Source organism: Penicillium crustosum, assembly GCF_028827405.1.
Source record: "Penicillium crustosum strain IBT 35664 chromosome Unknown utg000001l_segment0_segment0, whole genome shotgun sequence".
Lineage (NCBI taxonomy): Eukaryota > Fungi > Ascomycota > Eurotiomycetes > Eurotiales > Aspergillaceae > Penicillium > Penicillium crustosum.
Genome location: NW_026623122.1, coordinates 1,255,517 through 1,271,050, shown reverse-complemented (window position 1 = coordinate 1,271,050; position 15,534 = coordinate 1,255,517). Strand labels below are relative to the sequence as shown.

At 48.7% G+C, this 15,534-nt stretch overlaps 7 protein-coding genes across 7 annotated transcripts; 2 read left to right on the top strand and 5 right to left on the bottom strand.

The window, feature by feature from the left end:
• Nucleotides 1-2,180: 2,180 nt before the first annotated feature.
• Nucleotides 2,181-4,029, bottom strand: N7487_000487 (Zn(II)2Cys6 transcription factor; the record flags this gene model as incomplete). The annotated part of the gene is made up of 3 exons (XM_056868235.1): nucleotides 2,181-2,294; nucleotides 2,355-3,155; nucleotides 3,217-4,029. The coding sequence occupies 3 exons, from the start codon at nucleotides 4,027-4,029 to the stop codon at nucleotides 2,181-2,183; spliced, it is 1,728 nt and encodes a 575-aa protein (XP_056733019.1).
• Nucleotides 4,030-4,464: 435 nt separating this feature from the next.
• On the bottom strand, nucleotides 4,465-5,060 carry N7487_000486 (chorismate mutase; the record flags this gene model as incomplete). The annotated part of the gene is made up of 3 exons (XM_056868234.1): nucleotides 4,465-4,485; nucleotides 4,537-4,723; nucleotides 4,807-5,060. The coding sequence occupies 3 exons, from the start codon at nucleotides 5,058-5,060 to the stop codon at nucleotides 4,465-4,467; spliced, it is 462 nt and encodes a 153-aa protein (XP_056733018.1).
• A 305-nt stretch (nucleotides 5,061-5,365) lies between these two features.
• On the top strand, nucleotides 5,366-6,294 carry N7487_000485 (SDR family oxidoreductase; the record flags this gene model as incomplete). The annotated part of the gene is made up of 4 exons (XM_056868233.1): nucleotides 5,366-5,411; nucleotides 5,467-5,714; nucleotides 5,766-5,969; nucleotides 6,028-6,294. 4 exons carry the CDS (start codon nucleotides 5,366-5,368, stop codon nucleotides 6,292-6,294), a joined length of 765 nt encoding a protein of 254 aa, XP_056733017.1.
• A 2,949-nt stretch (nucleotides 6,295-9,243) lies between these two features.
• N7487_000484 (uncharacterized protein) lies at nucleotides 9,244-9,978 on the top strand (the record flags this gene model as incomplete). The annotated part of the gene is made up of 1 exon (XM_056868232.1): nucleotides 9,244-9,978. The coding sequence occupies one exon, from the start codon at nucleotides 9,244-9,246 to the stop codon at nucleotides 9,976-9,978; it is 735 nt and encodes a 244-aa protein (XP_056733016.1).
• Nucleotides 9,979-10,290: 312 nt separating this feature from the next.
• On the bottom strand, nucleotides 10,291-11,451 carry N7487_000483 (uncharacterized protein; the record flags this gene model as incomplete). The annotated part of the gene is made up of 3 exons (XM_056868231.1): nucleotides 10,291-11,073; nucleotides 11,137-11,291; nucleotides 11,340-11,451. The coding sequence occupies 3 exons, from the start codon at nucleotides 11,449-11,451 to the stop codon at nucleotides 10,291-10,293; spliced, it is 1,050 nt and encodes a 349-aa protein (XP_056733015.1).
• A 307-nt stretch (nucleotides 11,452-11,758) lies between these two features.
• N7487_000482 (uncharacterized protein) lies at nucleotides 11,759-12,553 on the bottom strand (the record flags this gene model as incomplete). The annotated part of the gene is made up of 2 exons (XM_056868230.1): nucleotides 11,759-12,033; nucleotides 12,133-12,553. 2 exons carry the CDS (start codon nucleotides 12,551-12,553, stop codon nucleotides 11,759-11,761), a joined length of 696 nt encoding a protein of 231 aa, XP_056733014.1.
• A 1,332-nt stretch (nucleotides 12,554-13,885) lies between these two features.
• Nucleotides 13,886-15,514, bottom strand: N7487_000481 (DUF1996 domain-containing protein; the record flags this gene model as incomplete). The annotated part of the gene is made up of 3 exons (XM_056868229.1): nucleotides 13,886-15,068; nucleotides 15,121-15,277; nucleotides 15,340-15,514. 3 exons carry the CDS (start codon nucleotides 15,512-15,514, stop codon nucleotides 13,886-13,888), a joined length of 1,515 nt encoding a protein of 504 aa, XP_056733013.1.
• Nucleotides 15,515-15,534: the final 20 nt, after the last annotated feature.

Here is a 15,534-nt window from a genome sequence, read left to right as displayed (position 1 = left end):
ACCTCTATGATAGAGCGTATTCGCAATCATCTTCCCGAAGAAGCCCACCATCTTCTCTCCGGTCGAGTACAGATGATAAAGTAAGTGAAGAATGGAGAGTGCAACCCCCACCCCACTCCCCTCAAAAGCCATTAAAAGTATAACGCCATATATACGTGCTTTTAATAGCTTGCTCAATCTTCTCTGACGTGAAAATTTTAGCATGTGGCGCCCAATTAATGGACCTGTCGAAGATCAACCTCTTGCTGTGTGTGATGGGAGAACTGTCGACACAACTAAATTGGTTGAAACGGATATGACCCGCGGTGACTACACAGGCACGCTGATTTATCCACTTTATGAGCCAGGGAATATTCGGAAATGGTACTATTTAAGTAGACAAGGCGTCGAAGATGTACTGCTATTTAAGAGTTTTGACTCGAAAACGGGTAGTGTGAAACGTGAGTGATATTCCAACCCTGAATGCCATATTCTATCCCACAATTCATTCGAATATGCGAAGACGGGAAACAAGAGCAATACGATCCTAACAATGCATATTTTGTGTTATAGATACCCCCCACACATCATTCACACTACCGGATACCCCGGGTGATATATGCCCGAGGATCAGTGTTGAGGTCAGGGCTCTAGTGTTTACGCGCTCAACGAAAAGTGCTTAGTAGTTACTTTGCATTTTCTAGGTTATTGATCTCAAATAACGACTACAAACCCCTGCTATAACCATCCAATGTAGCTATAGCAGGGATAGAAGTATAAAGGTATAGGGTTGGTTTCCAATATAACCTGCTGGCTTTAATCACGGGGGAGACTTGCTTGCTGTTGGAGCTGATGCTATATTAAGATGGAAAAGTTGATATTGGAAGGGTAAATGGTTGGCATTATAGATCTAAGTAGGAGAAACGAACAAGAGGAGACAGGAGACAAGGAAAGAACCTTGAAAAAAGAGCGTCCTCAGAAAAAGTTCTTCAGACAACAGAGAGCTATCTCTGTGAAAAACACAAAAAATTGGCTCAAAGAAAACTTTGAGCACGTAGCGGAGATGAGAACAGAGCTCCTTGGTTCAGCTCCTGACGGTCAACGGGAGCACCTGGGCACGTACAGTCTGTATCCGCAGCGGTCTATAGGTATGTGATCCCCGTGAGGGGCGCTTGTGCAGCCATCCTAAGACATGCTTCGTGCCATTCGCAGCCTAGCCCAGGCCGCCTACAGAGTTTCGCCAGAGTCATCAGGGTAAACCCATCAGGGGTAAACCGATCACTTGACAATAGCATCCCCAAAATTCAAAAAAATTGTTGGGTGTCCAGGGGTCCACGGGGTGCAATGTGGGCTGGAGAGGGGAGAGGGGAAGGGGGGGAAGGTGAAGGCGAAGGTGAAGGGGAAGGGGAAGGGGAAGGTGAAGGGGAAGGTGAAGGGGGAGTGATGAAGGAAGAAGAAGAAGAAGAAGAGAGAGGGATGGGGGGAGAGGGGATATTTATACCTTCCCAGTGGCCTAAGGTGATGGCCCAAAAGGGAAGGTGCCTGATCGGGGACAAACAGCAGGTGCGAAGAACCATGCTCCCACAAAAGGTTTGCTGCTCTACCTATGTAGGTAGGTACGTAGGTAGGTAAGATTTCTCGCTCATGTAAGCTTCACCTTTATGTGGATATCACCTTACAGGCTGCACCTTACAGGCTGCACCTTACCCTGTAACTTGTATATCGTATGCGTGAGGAGTTTTCAACGTGATCTATTTCACGGACCACGGCAGATGTTACCTACATATGTACGCATCGGTATGATGATGATGATGATAATGATGATGATGATAATGATGATGATATTATCATTTGCCTGGTCTATTATATATTGTTTCATATACATGGTGCGATGCAGGAAAGCTATCAGATCAGATCAAGTCCGTAGCTATGAAAAAGTCGAGTTCAAGTCATGGGGTATCAAAGAAAGAGTAAGGCAAGATATGTATGATGATGATGATGTCGTGAGGGTGATATCGCAAGGATATCAGCGTCGTAGAGAGATGGGGGGATAATAAACCGCGGAAGAGAGTGGAGGTCGAAATATACTTCGGCGACTGCTTGAGAGCGCCTCGGTGAGTTGACGACCCTCTCCTCCACAAGCAGAGTCCTGATAAATGAAGCGAGACAGATTGGAGATATCGACTCTAGCCAACTTCACATCAGGGAAGAAGGATATTCGTCTGAACTTCCTCCAAGGTCTGGATCCAACCTCCAGGAAAGGAGCGTCGCTTGAACCAGACCCCTTCCAGGGTCTCGAGTGCTTTATCGACGTTCTAAATTGCGAGACATTAGCATCTGGACTGATCTCCTGATGAAGTTCACTTGCAACATACCCTGAAACCAAACCGCTTCAACTCTTCCATGGTTTGGCGAATGTATTTTTGCTCAGACTCATTCCGAGTCTCCTGCCCGGCAATGAAAAGCGGCCACAGGAAAGCCAATTGACCGACATCTTTTGGTAATTTGTACGCCAGAAGAAGAATCCGACTGACAAGCATGTCCATATACGTCCAATCATTGATCCAACCGACACGCCCAGCCCCAGCAACCTGAAGCAGATGAACGAAGGTCGCTTTCTCATATGCTTCAATACAACCCGCATACTCAAGAACGTCAGGATACGGATACTGAGCAAGGCTCTCATCGTCCAGATCGGCGAGAAGCTGTAGACAGGGTGGGGTCAGGGCACGCCATACAACCAGCTGGTTGAAGATTTCTTTGTACATCTCGTCTGACTGGTCGATTGTCATCCACGATTTCTTGTCCGATGCAAATCTACTGATAGATGCTTGCACTTCCATCAGGCTTGACCATGCCTCCCGTAGCTCGCTCAGACGTGGATTGTCGGGGATCGTCGACAACAAGCTTGGCGTCCCGAGATTGTATTCCCATCCTCCACCCATGGTCTTCCAGTAATTACCCTCGACCACGGTACCGCCGGGAGTTGCGCATGCACCTGCCACATCGAGATATGAGAGTAGGGAGACGAGGAATGGGCGGAGCGGGTGGTTCGTCTCGGCGGCGCGTTGTACTTCACGTGCCGAGTCTCCGGGTTGCGGGTAGAAGAGGAGGTTGTATATTTCGCGAGCTCCTTTGAGATGTACTGCCCAGTTGTGGTGTTGGGAATCCATCATCTGTAGGAATGTTAGTTGATTGACCATGATTAGCAGGTCTCAAGGCAAGTGGGAAACAAACCTCGAATAAGGAAAGTAATAGACACGTCGCGAAATCCGTTAACCCCAGTTGCTGGCTGGGATCTGAGTATCGTGCGCGGAAGCCCTTCACCACCACACCGTATTTGCCCATTGCCTGTTGGAAATGCCTATTCCGCTGCGATCCCACCGATGTATTCGCGAGATGTAACGCGCCCAATGCCTGCATTGCATTGACCATTGTTGGAGACGAGCGGGCGAAATCCGGGAAATGTGTGCGGTAGGGATTGGCATTGTGGGGGGTGTTGTAAATGATCAGGAAGGTTGATACCTGACCCGCAAAGTGTGCGAGATAACGTTCTTCGGTGCGCTGAATCGATTTCGCGATACTGATCGAGGTAACGGGGTCCTGGAAGCGGAATTTGGTTGTTGATTGTGGCAGCGTTGCGGGGGCTATCATCGCCTTGTCGGTTTGCTTAGTGTCAACATCTTCCTTCTCCGCCAAGGGGGAGACCGCAGAAGTGTCGCTTGACTCTGGGCTGGATATTGAACTGTTTTTCTGTCTCTTCGGTGCCCTGGACGATTCGGGCGATGAATCCGTCGGAGTTTGAGGGAGTCCGTAAACCTTGAAGGTCATCCGCCCTTGCGCGCCATCGCACTCGCGCCCAAGACGGACACAGTTATTGCAGGCGGGAGATGCCTCGTCGCAGCGAACATGACGGCGGCGACAGGTCGAACAGCCTGTAAACCCTCGGTGGTGCCAGCGGCGGACTCGTTTCGGGGGTTCGGTGGGTTGTGTATCTGAGGTTGTATCTGAGGTGTCGGACAACGGTGCACCCTCCGTGCGTATCTCCATCGGGCGCGAAACTCGGAAGTAAAACAGTGTTCAGGCATGGACACTTGAAATGAAGACTAATCGCCATTCATGGTGGATGTTACCAAGAGAATCCAAGGCTCTCTGGGTTTGGAAGGGCGCTAACGGCAAAACGCATCTCTTGGCCAATGGTTTCTCGGGTTTTTTATTAAAAAAATTTCTACGAAAACTAATCCCTCGTAGGTCCCTGCATATCGGGGTTCTGGCGCTTAAAAGCCTTTAGCTTGACTTTAGCGTCAAGGCTATGTGTAGGGGCTGAAGATCATGCTCTTCAAAGTCGACTGTTCTTAACGCACAACGGGGGAACCTCGGGAGACTCGAAGGATTCATCATAGTCCTCCCCTAACCCAACATATCATAACAAACTTCCTTATTGGGAGCTAAACCCCCAACGTTGTGACCATTTGTGTATCTGAACTACTGATCATAGGCATCGAACTACAACAAAAGATCAGTTTCGGGTCTAATTGGGCATACAAGCCCACTTACAATGCACTCTTCAAAAGGCACACTGGAATTCAGAATAGCGCCCATGGCCGCCCGGGCAATTGTCACTGGCACTCCAATATGCACAGCCTGCTGCTCTGCCTGTCTGATGACGGCCTCATTGCGCGAGGGAACGTTCACAGAAGCCCGGGTAGATTTGAAACGAGTTGCCTCGCGGACGTATGCGGCTCTATATGAGTGAGGGTGTTAATGTCAATGACAGAACTAAAGATCCCAGGGCTCTTGATCTATTGGGGGGGTCGGGGTACAAACCGCTGGTTTAGAAGATCGATTATTTGATCGTCGATAACATCGAGCGCGGTGCGGATCTCGTCCAGAGAGTCACAGCACGTAGTCAGCGTGCCATTTAGGGACGAAAAATGGACACTTGGGGTACCCCATGGCACAGGGCGATAGTCCACTGAAGGTGTTGAGATCACATTGGAACCATAGCAGGCATTGGCATTGGCATTGGCTGAACCAATGGCCGAAAAGCCTAGGAATCCGAAGAGAACCTGTAAAATCATGATAATAAGTTAAGATAATAAGAAATACTAAAATAAATTTCAAAGGAATAATACATAATCCATAGCTAGGCAATGATCACCCCCCTTGCTTTTTCCTCATTGATAGCCTGCCCTAACGGGTTAGGCTGTCGAATACGGTATTTCCCCTCTAAGAAGATATACTGGTGCACTTAGACTAATGCGGGGAACGGATTTCACTCCGATCTACCGAAACCCCTCTTCGGCTACTTAAAACTTCTTTATAAAGGAATTTGTTTTTCTATTGTGACTTCTACTCTCAAACTATCTTACTAAACTTCGTCAAGATGTCCCAAGGTTCAAGACTCCAAGGCAAAGTTGCCATCGTCACCGGTAAGATTGTTATATTACCCCATTCCATTGCGGAGACTAATACCTCTCCTTATAGGAGGAGGCAATGGATTTGGTGCAGCTATCGCTCGCCGATTCGGCGAAGAGGGCGCCAAAGTAATCGTTACCGATGTCAACGTCGATGGCGGCGAGAAAGTCGCCGCGCAGAATCCTTCCAACCTCATATTTCAGCGCCAAGATGTCACACAAGAAGCAGACTGGAAGACAGTGTTGGACTTGGCATTCTCCAAGTTTGGGCGAGTGGATGTGCTAGTGAATAACGCGGGTACTAGCTATCGCAACAAGGTGGGTTGAAATATTGTATATTATGAGACTTCGCTAATCCCTTTATTTCAGCCTACAGCAGAGGTTACAGAAGAAGAGTGGGAACGCGTGTTCAAGGTCAACGTGAAGAGCATTTATCTCGCTACAAAGACCTTGACGCCGCGTCTCATCGAGCAAGGCCAGGGTGGATCGGTGATCAACATCTCCTCCACGGGAGCGAGTCGACCACGGCCTGGGTTGGTTTGGTATAATGCCACCAAGGGGGCAGTCACTAATGTGAGTGAATTCTTGGACAGCGAAGGAATAATAAATTGCTAACAATCTACCAATATAGGCCACCAAAGGTCTCGCCGCGGAGTATGGCCCCCACAATATCCGATTCAACACTGTCGCTCCTCTCCTTTCTGGTACTGGACTCTTTTCCACGTTCACCGGTATGGAAGATACCCCGGAAAACCGAGCGAAATTTATTGGAAATGTGCCACTAGGTCGGCTTACCGATGTGGATGATATCGCCAACATGTGCCTGTACCTGGCCAGTGATGAGGCTCGTTTCATCAACGGCACTGAGATGGTGGTGGATGGTGGAAAGTGTGTTTAGATATTTGAGACAGGTCAGGCAAATCAATTTCAACTTTCATGATTTACCCCCTAGAAACGTGGGGTAGAAATATATAAAAGTGAATTGCTAAGTCTCACGCCATGGCTCTATCTGCCGACATAACTTGAATCCCTAAACCCCATTGACTTGCCACTAACTGGACCTAAAATGACATCCAACTTCGAATCGCTTATCGACCTACCTCTCGCCAAGTCACCCTTACCTGTATTGGGTTCCTGTATATCACGAATCGTGATGTTCCAAAAAAAATGTAATATCAGACCTGAAGCATGCCCTGCCTAAACTCTTTGCCCTCGATCCGGCCAAAAAAGAAGTGGCTTTACACAACTCCCCCAATTTTCTGGGATACAGCCAAGTAGACTCAGAGACAACAGCCAGGGTTGCAGATAAAAACAAACAGTTCGAGTTTGCAACCGAGCTGCCAGACGTATGGCGCCTGGGTCTTCCTCGTTATGAAACGCTAAGAGGACTAAACTAGGTACAGTAACTTAACTTCTTGTGCCAGCTTATCATTCATCTGGCTCAAAGGATATGATGATAACAATGTACAGTGACTGTTACAAGCCCCGTCTGTTAGACACCTGAATATCTGGGTACCTTCCCAAACCAGGTGCCTTCCCTTTTTGGACAACTCGTCGCCCACCCCAGTCACCCACCCCAGTCTCCCCGTCTGCCTTGAGCCATTGGGAAAATATGGATACCCCCCTCCTCCCCCATTTCTCTCTCTTCTTCTTCTTCTTCTTCTTCTTCTTCTTCTTCTTCTTCTTCTTCTTCTTCTTCTTCTTCTTTCTTCCTTCCCTAACCCTCCCTCTTCCCCACCACCCCCCGTCTCCAGCCCCTCATTGCACATCGTGGTCCTGTTGCCCGGAGGGTAACCTAAGGGCACTGGTGATCTTTGACGCGGTCCAGTTAAGGCTGAAACTGCGCTAGGGTCTCGGTCCTAGTTCAATGGCACGAAGCATGTCTGGCGGATGGGCCTGAATGGAGCTCCAGGGAAACCCTTCGGGGCACTCCCCTTGGGAACCGATTGAGCCCTAACCACCTCACCTCTGTGGATACAGACTGTACTTCTCTGGGTTCTCCATTGACATTGGGAGCTAAGGACCATAACCACGTCCTCTTCCCTGCCTTTCTCTACCCAGCTGCACGGGTCCTGTGTGCAGCACCTGAACAAGGCTTGCACCTTTACGTGGTGTTCGGGATAAGTAGCTCTTATGGTGAAACCAAGCAAGTCCTAGTTATCTAGAACTGAAGTAGAATTTAGTATTGAAGTATTCATAATTAACAAAGCTCAGAGAGGAATTCTTACGCTTGCTTGCTGTGGGTCATGTACCATTGGATATCTCTCTGGGAATCCCTCATCTTTCTGTCTTTGTTTTTCTTGTTTCTCTCCCTCTTTTTTTGTATATTAAAATATACTATCGGAAAGAGGAAATGCCAAGTATAGATATAGATACCTAGGATGTGGGCCATTGACGCAAGTCACCTAGTATAGTGGGGCCGAGGGGGATTTATATAAAGTTAAGGTTATGCCACACAATAACCCGGATAGTGCAATAGTTAAGAGCAATGTCAAACTTGCAAGGTTGTCATCTTAATGAGACACAGGCCTGAGTTCGATCCCCCTTGGAACCATAGTTCGCGGTCTGATGGTCATCTTGGCGATGTACTGCTGGGAATCCTCCTCGTCCTTTTTTTTTATTTTTAAAAAAAGGATAAACAGGTAATGAAATGAATATAATGTATCCCAGAGGGTATACAGATGCTAATCATAAAGAGCGCGGAATCAGTCCATTCTTATAGCCCGTAAACCCATAGATCCAAACCCATATATAAAAAATTGAATAATGACAGCGAAAACGAAACAGGATTTTGGAAAGAGCCATGTCCTTGAAACGGACAAAAGGAAAATCCCACAGACCCGCTCCATAAAACTGGTCATCTGAGGCAAATGGGGATGCTACAGGGTTCCTTCCAATATTGGAAGGTTGTTTAGACGAATCCATTGTTCGGAGTCACTACATGGACCTTGATGGTTCACAGGGAAGAAAATTTGGAAATTCTTCAATCTGATATAAATCCCATGCGTGTATGTACGGTAGGCCATTTTACAAAGTACTAGCCCTTCCGATGCCCCTGTATGAACTATATAGTATGCAGGTACACCTACGAGCAGGGGGTGAATGTCCAGATCTACACCTTCAAATTCCAGATGGAGTAGCTCCCCATGTCTACAATATATCCTTATAGCCGGAAACGTATATATCTCCATGCGAGTAGTCCAAAAGTGGCAAGTCCCTGAATATCACTAGTTTCAGTTCGCGCTACACATATAAGCGAATCTTGGCGTGCCGTTTGATCTCCGCACGGTGTCCCTTACAGTGTACCCACAATTTAAATGCCGATGCCGAGGGGTTTTATACGACCTTTAGCGCGATCTAGTCTCATTTAGATTAACTATCTAAATTAAATAGAAGTTTTATTGAGTGATGAACCTTGTAATACCCCATAATGACGTGTATCTGCTTAGAATTGAAATCTTTTTCTTTCAGATGCCTCCATTGTATAGAAAATTTACCAAAATTCTTAACGATAGACATCAGTTGATATTCGGTCTGCAAACAACATGTAGATTTGAAATGCTCTGACATTGTGGATAAATTTATTATGAGCTCTATATAGGTCACTGGGAAAAGACGCTCAATAGATTAAATTGCCACTCAAACGGTGTTGGACGTGCACATAGTACCCCACGAACGGAGACATCGGAACGAGCAAAGTTTGCAGATCATCATTTGAAATAAACGCTTCAGTGTTTTGTATATATCAATTTGAAATGTAACATACCCCGTAAAGTCCATATAAAGGACCTTGAACAACTCGACTGAAGATGTTATTCCACACAATCAATCCTCTCAAACCATCAACATGAAGTTCTCCCAATCCCTCCTCTTCGCCCTCCCATTCCTCCAATCTGCCGCAGCCCAGGGCGGCGGTATGGTCGGCCTCGGATGGTCCGTCGAGAACGTGACCGATGCAGGCTTGAGTGAGATCTTCTTCCCAATGGACATCTCCGGTGCACCCCACGAAGGCGGCTTCTACTTCGCGCAGCAATTCGGCTTCGTCAACCAAGACAACGTCGGCTACACCGGTCTGCAGCCCAGTGTAAACGACCACGGCCTTCCCGTCATCCACGGAGTCTTCTCCAGCTTCAATGAAGGCACCACCTCCGACGATCCCAACTGCTCCGACGGTGCCGACGGCGGTCCCGGTGTGAGCTGTGCTGTTAATATTGTCAGCTCCTACGATCATCAATATCAGCTGCATATCAAGAACACCGAGGGAACCAAGTGGGTTGGTACTCTGGTTGATGTTGTCAAGGGAAATAGCACTCAGATCGGTTCTTACACTCTCCCCGCTGGTTCGAAGGGTATTCAGAGCTCCCAGATGGGCTTTGTTGAGTTGTATAAATGGAACGATGGTAAGAAGGAGCATGTCTGCTCTGATGTGCCCAAGCAGTCGGTTATTTTCGGCGCGCCTATCTCCAAGGGTTACACTGGATCTCTGAGTGAGCCTTATGAGTACGGTGACTGTGTTGGTGAATCTCAGTTTGAGACACACAGCCACTCTGATGGCAGCTATTCTGTCACTGTTGGATGGTAAATGGAGGAAGAGGTGAGGCAGAGATCTTGCATATGTCTGGCCGGTTCACCAGGCATGAATTACATTTGGACAAGGCCCAAAAGACCAGCCCGTCAATGGATTCTTCATGAAGGAGATCCAGAGTTCATTTCTTTCGTTTAATAACCCGCAGAACAACGTCTATAGATCCCGGTGAGCTACATACATGGGATGAAAGACAGATATAATTCAGACAACCTCTTTGCTATGTACATTATCAAGCTATTGAGTTTTGGAAGATAAACAGTAAGATTGTTTTTCGGCTCTAATCCTAGAACCTCTATCATCTATAATCTAAAACCGCCTAGCCTCAACAGCAGGCTTATTCCCAACAGCAACCTCAATCTTCTCAATAACCTCATCCGTCAACTTCTCCACCACGTCCAAAGCCCGAATATTATCAAGCACCTGCTGCGGTTTCGACGCACCCGTAATCATAGACGAGATATTAGGATTCTTCAAAATCCACGCAAGCGCCAACTGCGCCGTCGAAACCCCAAGTTCCTCAGCAACAGGCTTCAACGCCGCAACCTGACCCAGCTGTCGCTGCCAATTCTCATCCCCAACCGTCTTGCGCAACCCCTGTATATATCTATCCTCAGACTCCGCCAACCGTGACCCAGCCGGAGGCGCAGAAACATCATTATACTTGCCCGTCAAGACACCACCCTTCAACGGCGAGAACACCGTCAGACCGAGCCCGTGCGCCTCGTACAGCCAGCGGTACTCCTTCTCTACTCGCTCGCGCGCGAGGAGGTTATACTGCGGCTGTTCGACGACAGGTCCGATGAGACCGAGTCTGTCGGCGATGCGCCAGGCGTCTGCGATCTCGCTCGCGGTCCACTCCGACGTGCCCCAGTAGAAGGCTTTGCCGTTGTCGATGAGGTAGTTGAAGCCCCGGACGACCTCTTCCATGGGTGTGTCACGGTCTGCGCGATGTGCGTACACGATGTCTACGTATGGTAGGTCTAGTCGTTTCAGGGAGAGGTTCATGCCCTCGATGATGTGCTTGCGGGAGAGACCGTTGTTGTTGAGGGGTTTATCGGGGTTGGCGCTGTTGGCTCGGCCCCAGTAGATCTAAAAGATGGGTTAACGGACAAGCAATTGGAAAGTGGATGGGAAATTGCGCTTGTTAGGTACCTTGGTGGAAATGACGAGGTCGTTTTGCTTCCAGCCGAATTTCTTGATTGCCTCTCCGAGAACAATCTCTGATTGTCCGCCGGAGTATACTTCGGCGGTATCGAAGAAGTTGACGCCGGCATCGTAGGCTACTTTCATGCATTCAAGGGCAGTTTCTGTTGTCTGTTAGATTCGATCAATTGCATTGGTGGAGATGGTCATACCATTCCCGACGTGTCCGCCGTATGTGAGCCAGCTACCCAGCGAAATAACTGAGACTTTCAATCCGGTCCTACCGAGGAACCGGTACTGCATTTCAGGAAGAGCGTCAGACATTGTGAGTTTTTGTTAAAAGATGAATTTGAGGAATGATTTGAAGATTGGGGAGACATCGCTTTATAGACACGGGCCGATGCGGGGTTAAAAGACGGTAATTACCCGATTGGGACGCCGAACACTCGCTTGGACCTACTGTGGGCTGGGAAAACTGGGGCAGTGGCTGGTTTAGGCTAATGATATTCGAAACATCTCGAATTCGCGTTTGATTAAGAATTGTGATGCAATATGTGGTGACAATGACCTTACAATTGAACAATTGAATTGTGTTTACTCCACATTACTTATTTCTCTCAATCCCCCACTTTCAGTATATCAACTCGCACCCAGTTGGATTAGCACCAGGCCAGTCAGGATAGACAGGAGTCTGTTCCGCATCGGCACATTGACAAAGGTTGGTTTGCAGAGGTATATCCGAGCAAATGCCCACTGGCTGAGTGGCACAGTACTCATTGACCGAGACCGAGGTCGTCATACCCCGCGGACAAGAGCTGTGCGGCATACAGAAGGTGTCATAGTTCGACGAGCCTGGGAGTAGGGTCATGCTATACCATTGGTATACAGGACAGGAGCAAGAGACAGCTACAAGAAGAGAGGACATTCAAGTTAGCCTCGGTGCTCGACCTTCGGCTCATAAAATATGGCATTGGAACGAAAATATGAAAGAAGCAAGAAACTCACCCCTAATAACAGTTGATTCTCCTCCCGCCAAGGTACCCTCATATATAGTCGACGTCGAATACGGAACAGCCCCATTCGAGCACTCGGTGGTAATCCAGGGTTCGCTAAGCGGGAAACAACTCGATTCTTCCATACAATGATCAGGATGCCAAACTGATGGGAAGAAGCCCTGTGAGCACTCGATCGGAGGCTCTTGGCTGAAGCAGTACGAAACTGGGGTTCCCAATGTACAGTCTGTCGTGTAGATGGCAGTTTGTCCATTGGGGCACCAGAGCTCGGGGCTTTGGGTGATCACTGCCGGAGCTGCGGCTATGGTGATCGAGGTGGTTTGTTGAGGAATAGCCATTGCGGCTGTGAAGAAGAACGCGAAAAAGAGACAGACTAGATGGAGGGGTTTTATCATGATAGTCTCAAAGTCCATTAGACAGGCATAGAAGAAGTAGATATAAAAATTGTAATAGGAGAATACGCAGTTGCTGTAACTGAGCCAGGAAGAACTTTCTCTTCGGAGCCCAGTGCTGGATCTTGTTTTATATTTGCGTGGATCCAGCAGGACAGCCCAATTTGGGCTCTTCTCGAGATTCGGAGCTCACTCGGCTTGGCTGATCAAAGCTACCACGATAAAGTAACAGTGGGCTGATAGACTTGCTGGGGCATCAGAGACAGCGAAGTTCAGCTCATACTACCTCGCCACTGCATGCAACCCATTGATAGATAGCGGTAATTGGACCGCGAACACTATCTCCAAATGCTTCGGCTGTGTGTTTGGCCATACACTTATAAAAATAGCAGCTTACCCCTCGTCAACAAGGCAAGGAATCCTATTCGGGAAGTCCATGACACAGAAAACGTTTTCGTGGTAACAGGGTCAGTGGCTAGCGATGTCACTTTACTGGCTAAGTAAAACAGGGTCTTGAACTGACCGCACTGGAGAGAGAAGTCATTTCCATGTTGCGCAATTTAAGTGTGCTACACAGACAGCTGGCTCGAGGGAGATACGCTGACCGACACAAGACATTCGGGATCGTTGCAACGCTGAGTTGACATGTCTGTGGTTGAAGGGGCTAGATGGTTCTCAGTGGTAATGAGAATTGTAAATTTTCTCGTACATTGTCACCTTCTAGGCCATTCGTGTTGTTCTGTCTTGGAATTGATGGTCTTGCCGATGTTGTCGGGCCTCACTATGTCCCACAGGATTGTCGCACGGAATATGTACAGCATGGCCGTTGCCTGCTGGACGGTGGAGGTTGATCTTTGCTTTGTCAGGAGATGATGAGACATCTGTTGAGAGGTCGAGGTGAAATGAAACATTGGAGAACGGTTTAATATGCGAGTGGAGTTCGACTGAGACCTATGTTTCACAGTACATTGCTGAGGCTGGAGATAACCAAAGTGGCGAACAGGGGATGGAATGCAGGCAACTAGTAAGGCTTGTATGTTTTACATAGACCTGGTTATTGTCCACCAATGCGGTTGAATTGTGTACCAGCCAGGACTATTTAAAAATTTGAACACGAGAACGACAGTATGGTCAATGTACACCCTCCTTGACTGACTGGAGGATGTCCAACAATCAGAATAAAATAAATGTACATGAATCAAAGCTCCCAGGGTACAAGTCCAGCAAGTTCAAGGTCTAACTTAGTGTAGAAGCATGGGGTGTATCCTCTCGGCCAAGGCGACAGAAAAGAGAACGACGCGCTGCGTACTTCGCGCATTGGGTTCCTAACGCCCACAACGGAGGTTCTTAAGCCTAGTTGTGCGCGTGACCGTGGCGGTGGTGAAGATGTCTGCGGGCATGGCCAGCAGCCTCCTTCGGCTCCACAGGTTCCGGGACAGTATCCTTCTTCACGTAGGAAACAGCGGTAGAGGTTTCCATGATGGTGGTGATGGTAGAGGAGACAGTACGTGCGACGCCAGTGCTAGTCGAGTAAGTGTCACCGTTTCCATCACAGAGGACGACAACTTCGCGTTGAACATAGATGATCTCTTCGGTGAGAGGATCGACAATAGTAGATGTGACGGTGGTCGGGGTTGGCGAAGGAGTCGAAGTGGAAGTGAAAGAAGTGGTAGTGGGTTCCGCAGTGCTGGTCGCGTGGAAAACGTTGTCAAGCAGAGTGTTGGGATCAATCGAGATGCCACCAACGGAAATGGTGGGAAGCGAAATGATATTGCCGGTGGATGTAGTGGTAGCTCCGGATTTCATCGAGGCACGCTCAGGACCCCACTCGATAGGCATACCGCCAGGCAACCCGTCGTCGTGCATTTCACAGTTTTCGTTTTTGATGACGGAAGGGACGGGGAACTGACATTGACGCTGTTCATCTTCCGACTGGATATCGAAGATTGCGCAGTCGTCAACGATACCTGTCTCGCTTGTGCAAGTTTCAATGGCCTCCTGTAGCACACCCGAATCCCAGGCCTGCATGAAATCACCGTGGTATCCGTATCCAGTAGGGTCACCGTTGGCAAGTGCGAAATATCCATCGACGTCCTTGAATGCGTAGGTGTCCCAAATAGTCTCGTAGAAGAGTGATACCAGGCGAGTTTCGAAACCCTCGGGGCAAGTACCATCCATAACAAGGGATGGGTATGCGACGTGGGATTTGTGGTCGTCGGAGTCGGAATCCTTACCATTCCAGCAGGATGGGAACATCAACTCGAAGCGGACTCCATCGGTACAGTGCTCATCAAGGTAGGTCTTGTTGGGCAAGAAATGACGGTGGAGGGAGTCCTCGGCAGTTGTCTGGTAGTTCAGGCAGTTGAAACCAAGGGCCTTCTGGCGCAAAGCGGCTTGGGAAGCCTGATCACCGCTCCACTCGGACTTGGGAGGGTCGGGAACTGGCCAGGTGAAATTGCGCTGGAAGGGGTCGCCTGCCAGCATGCGGAAGTTCTCTGGGAAGGCAGTGATGTTCTGCCCATACAGAAGGTAGTAGCTGATCGAGCGCTGTTAGTAGAGCGCCACCACGAGAGCCAAATCAAACTCACGCAAGCATGCCTCCAACCTCCTCAACTACCTGGGCACTGCCGTTGGTGTGCATGAAGTACAAAGCGGGAGCCCAGTAAGCAGACTTGTCCTGGGTCACTGCGCACGAGGTGCAATCACTGTTGAGGAGCGAGGCCGGTTCCGAACTCATGCCAAAGCCTGACCATAGGTCAGCACATCCGTAGGTTGAAGATCTAAGCTTTAGGAAAATGCGCGCTTACTTCCACCTCCATGGACTGCGTGAACGTGGCCTGAGACCTCGCCAGGCTCCACAATGGGGTCGATACGGGCGAGACCAGATCTTCCACGGCAGGGAAGACGCCAGAAAGCAGTCGTATAGCTTGGGAAGAGCGCCAAGCAGGCCATCGCAATGGCTGTCAGTCGAATGTCCTGCATGTTGTTGTGGTTGAGCCGCG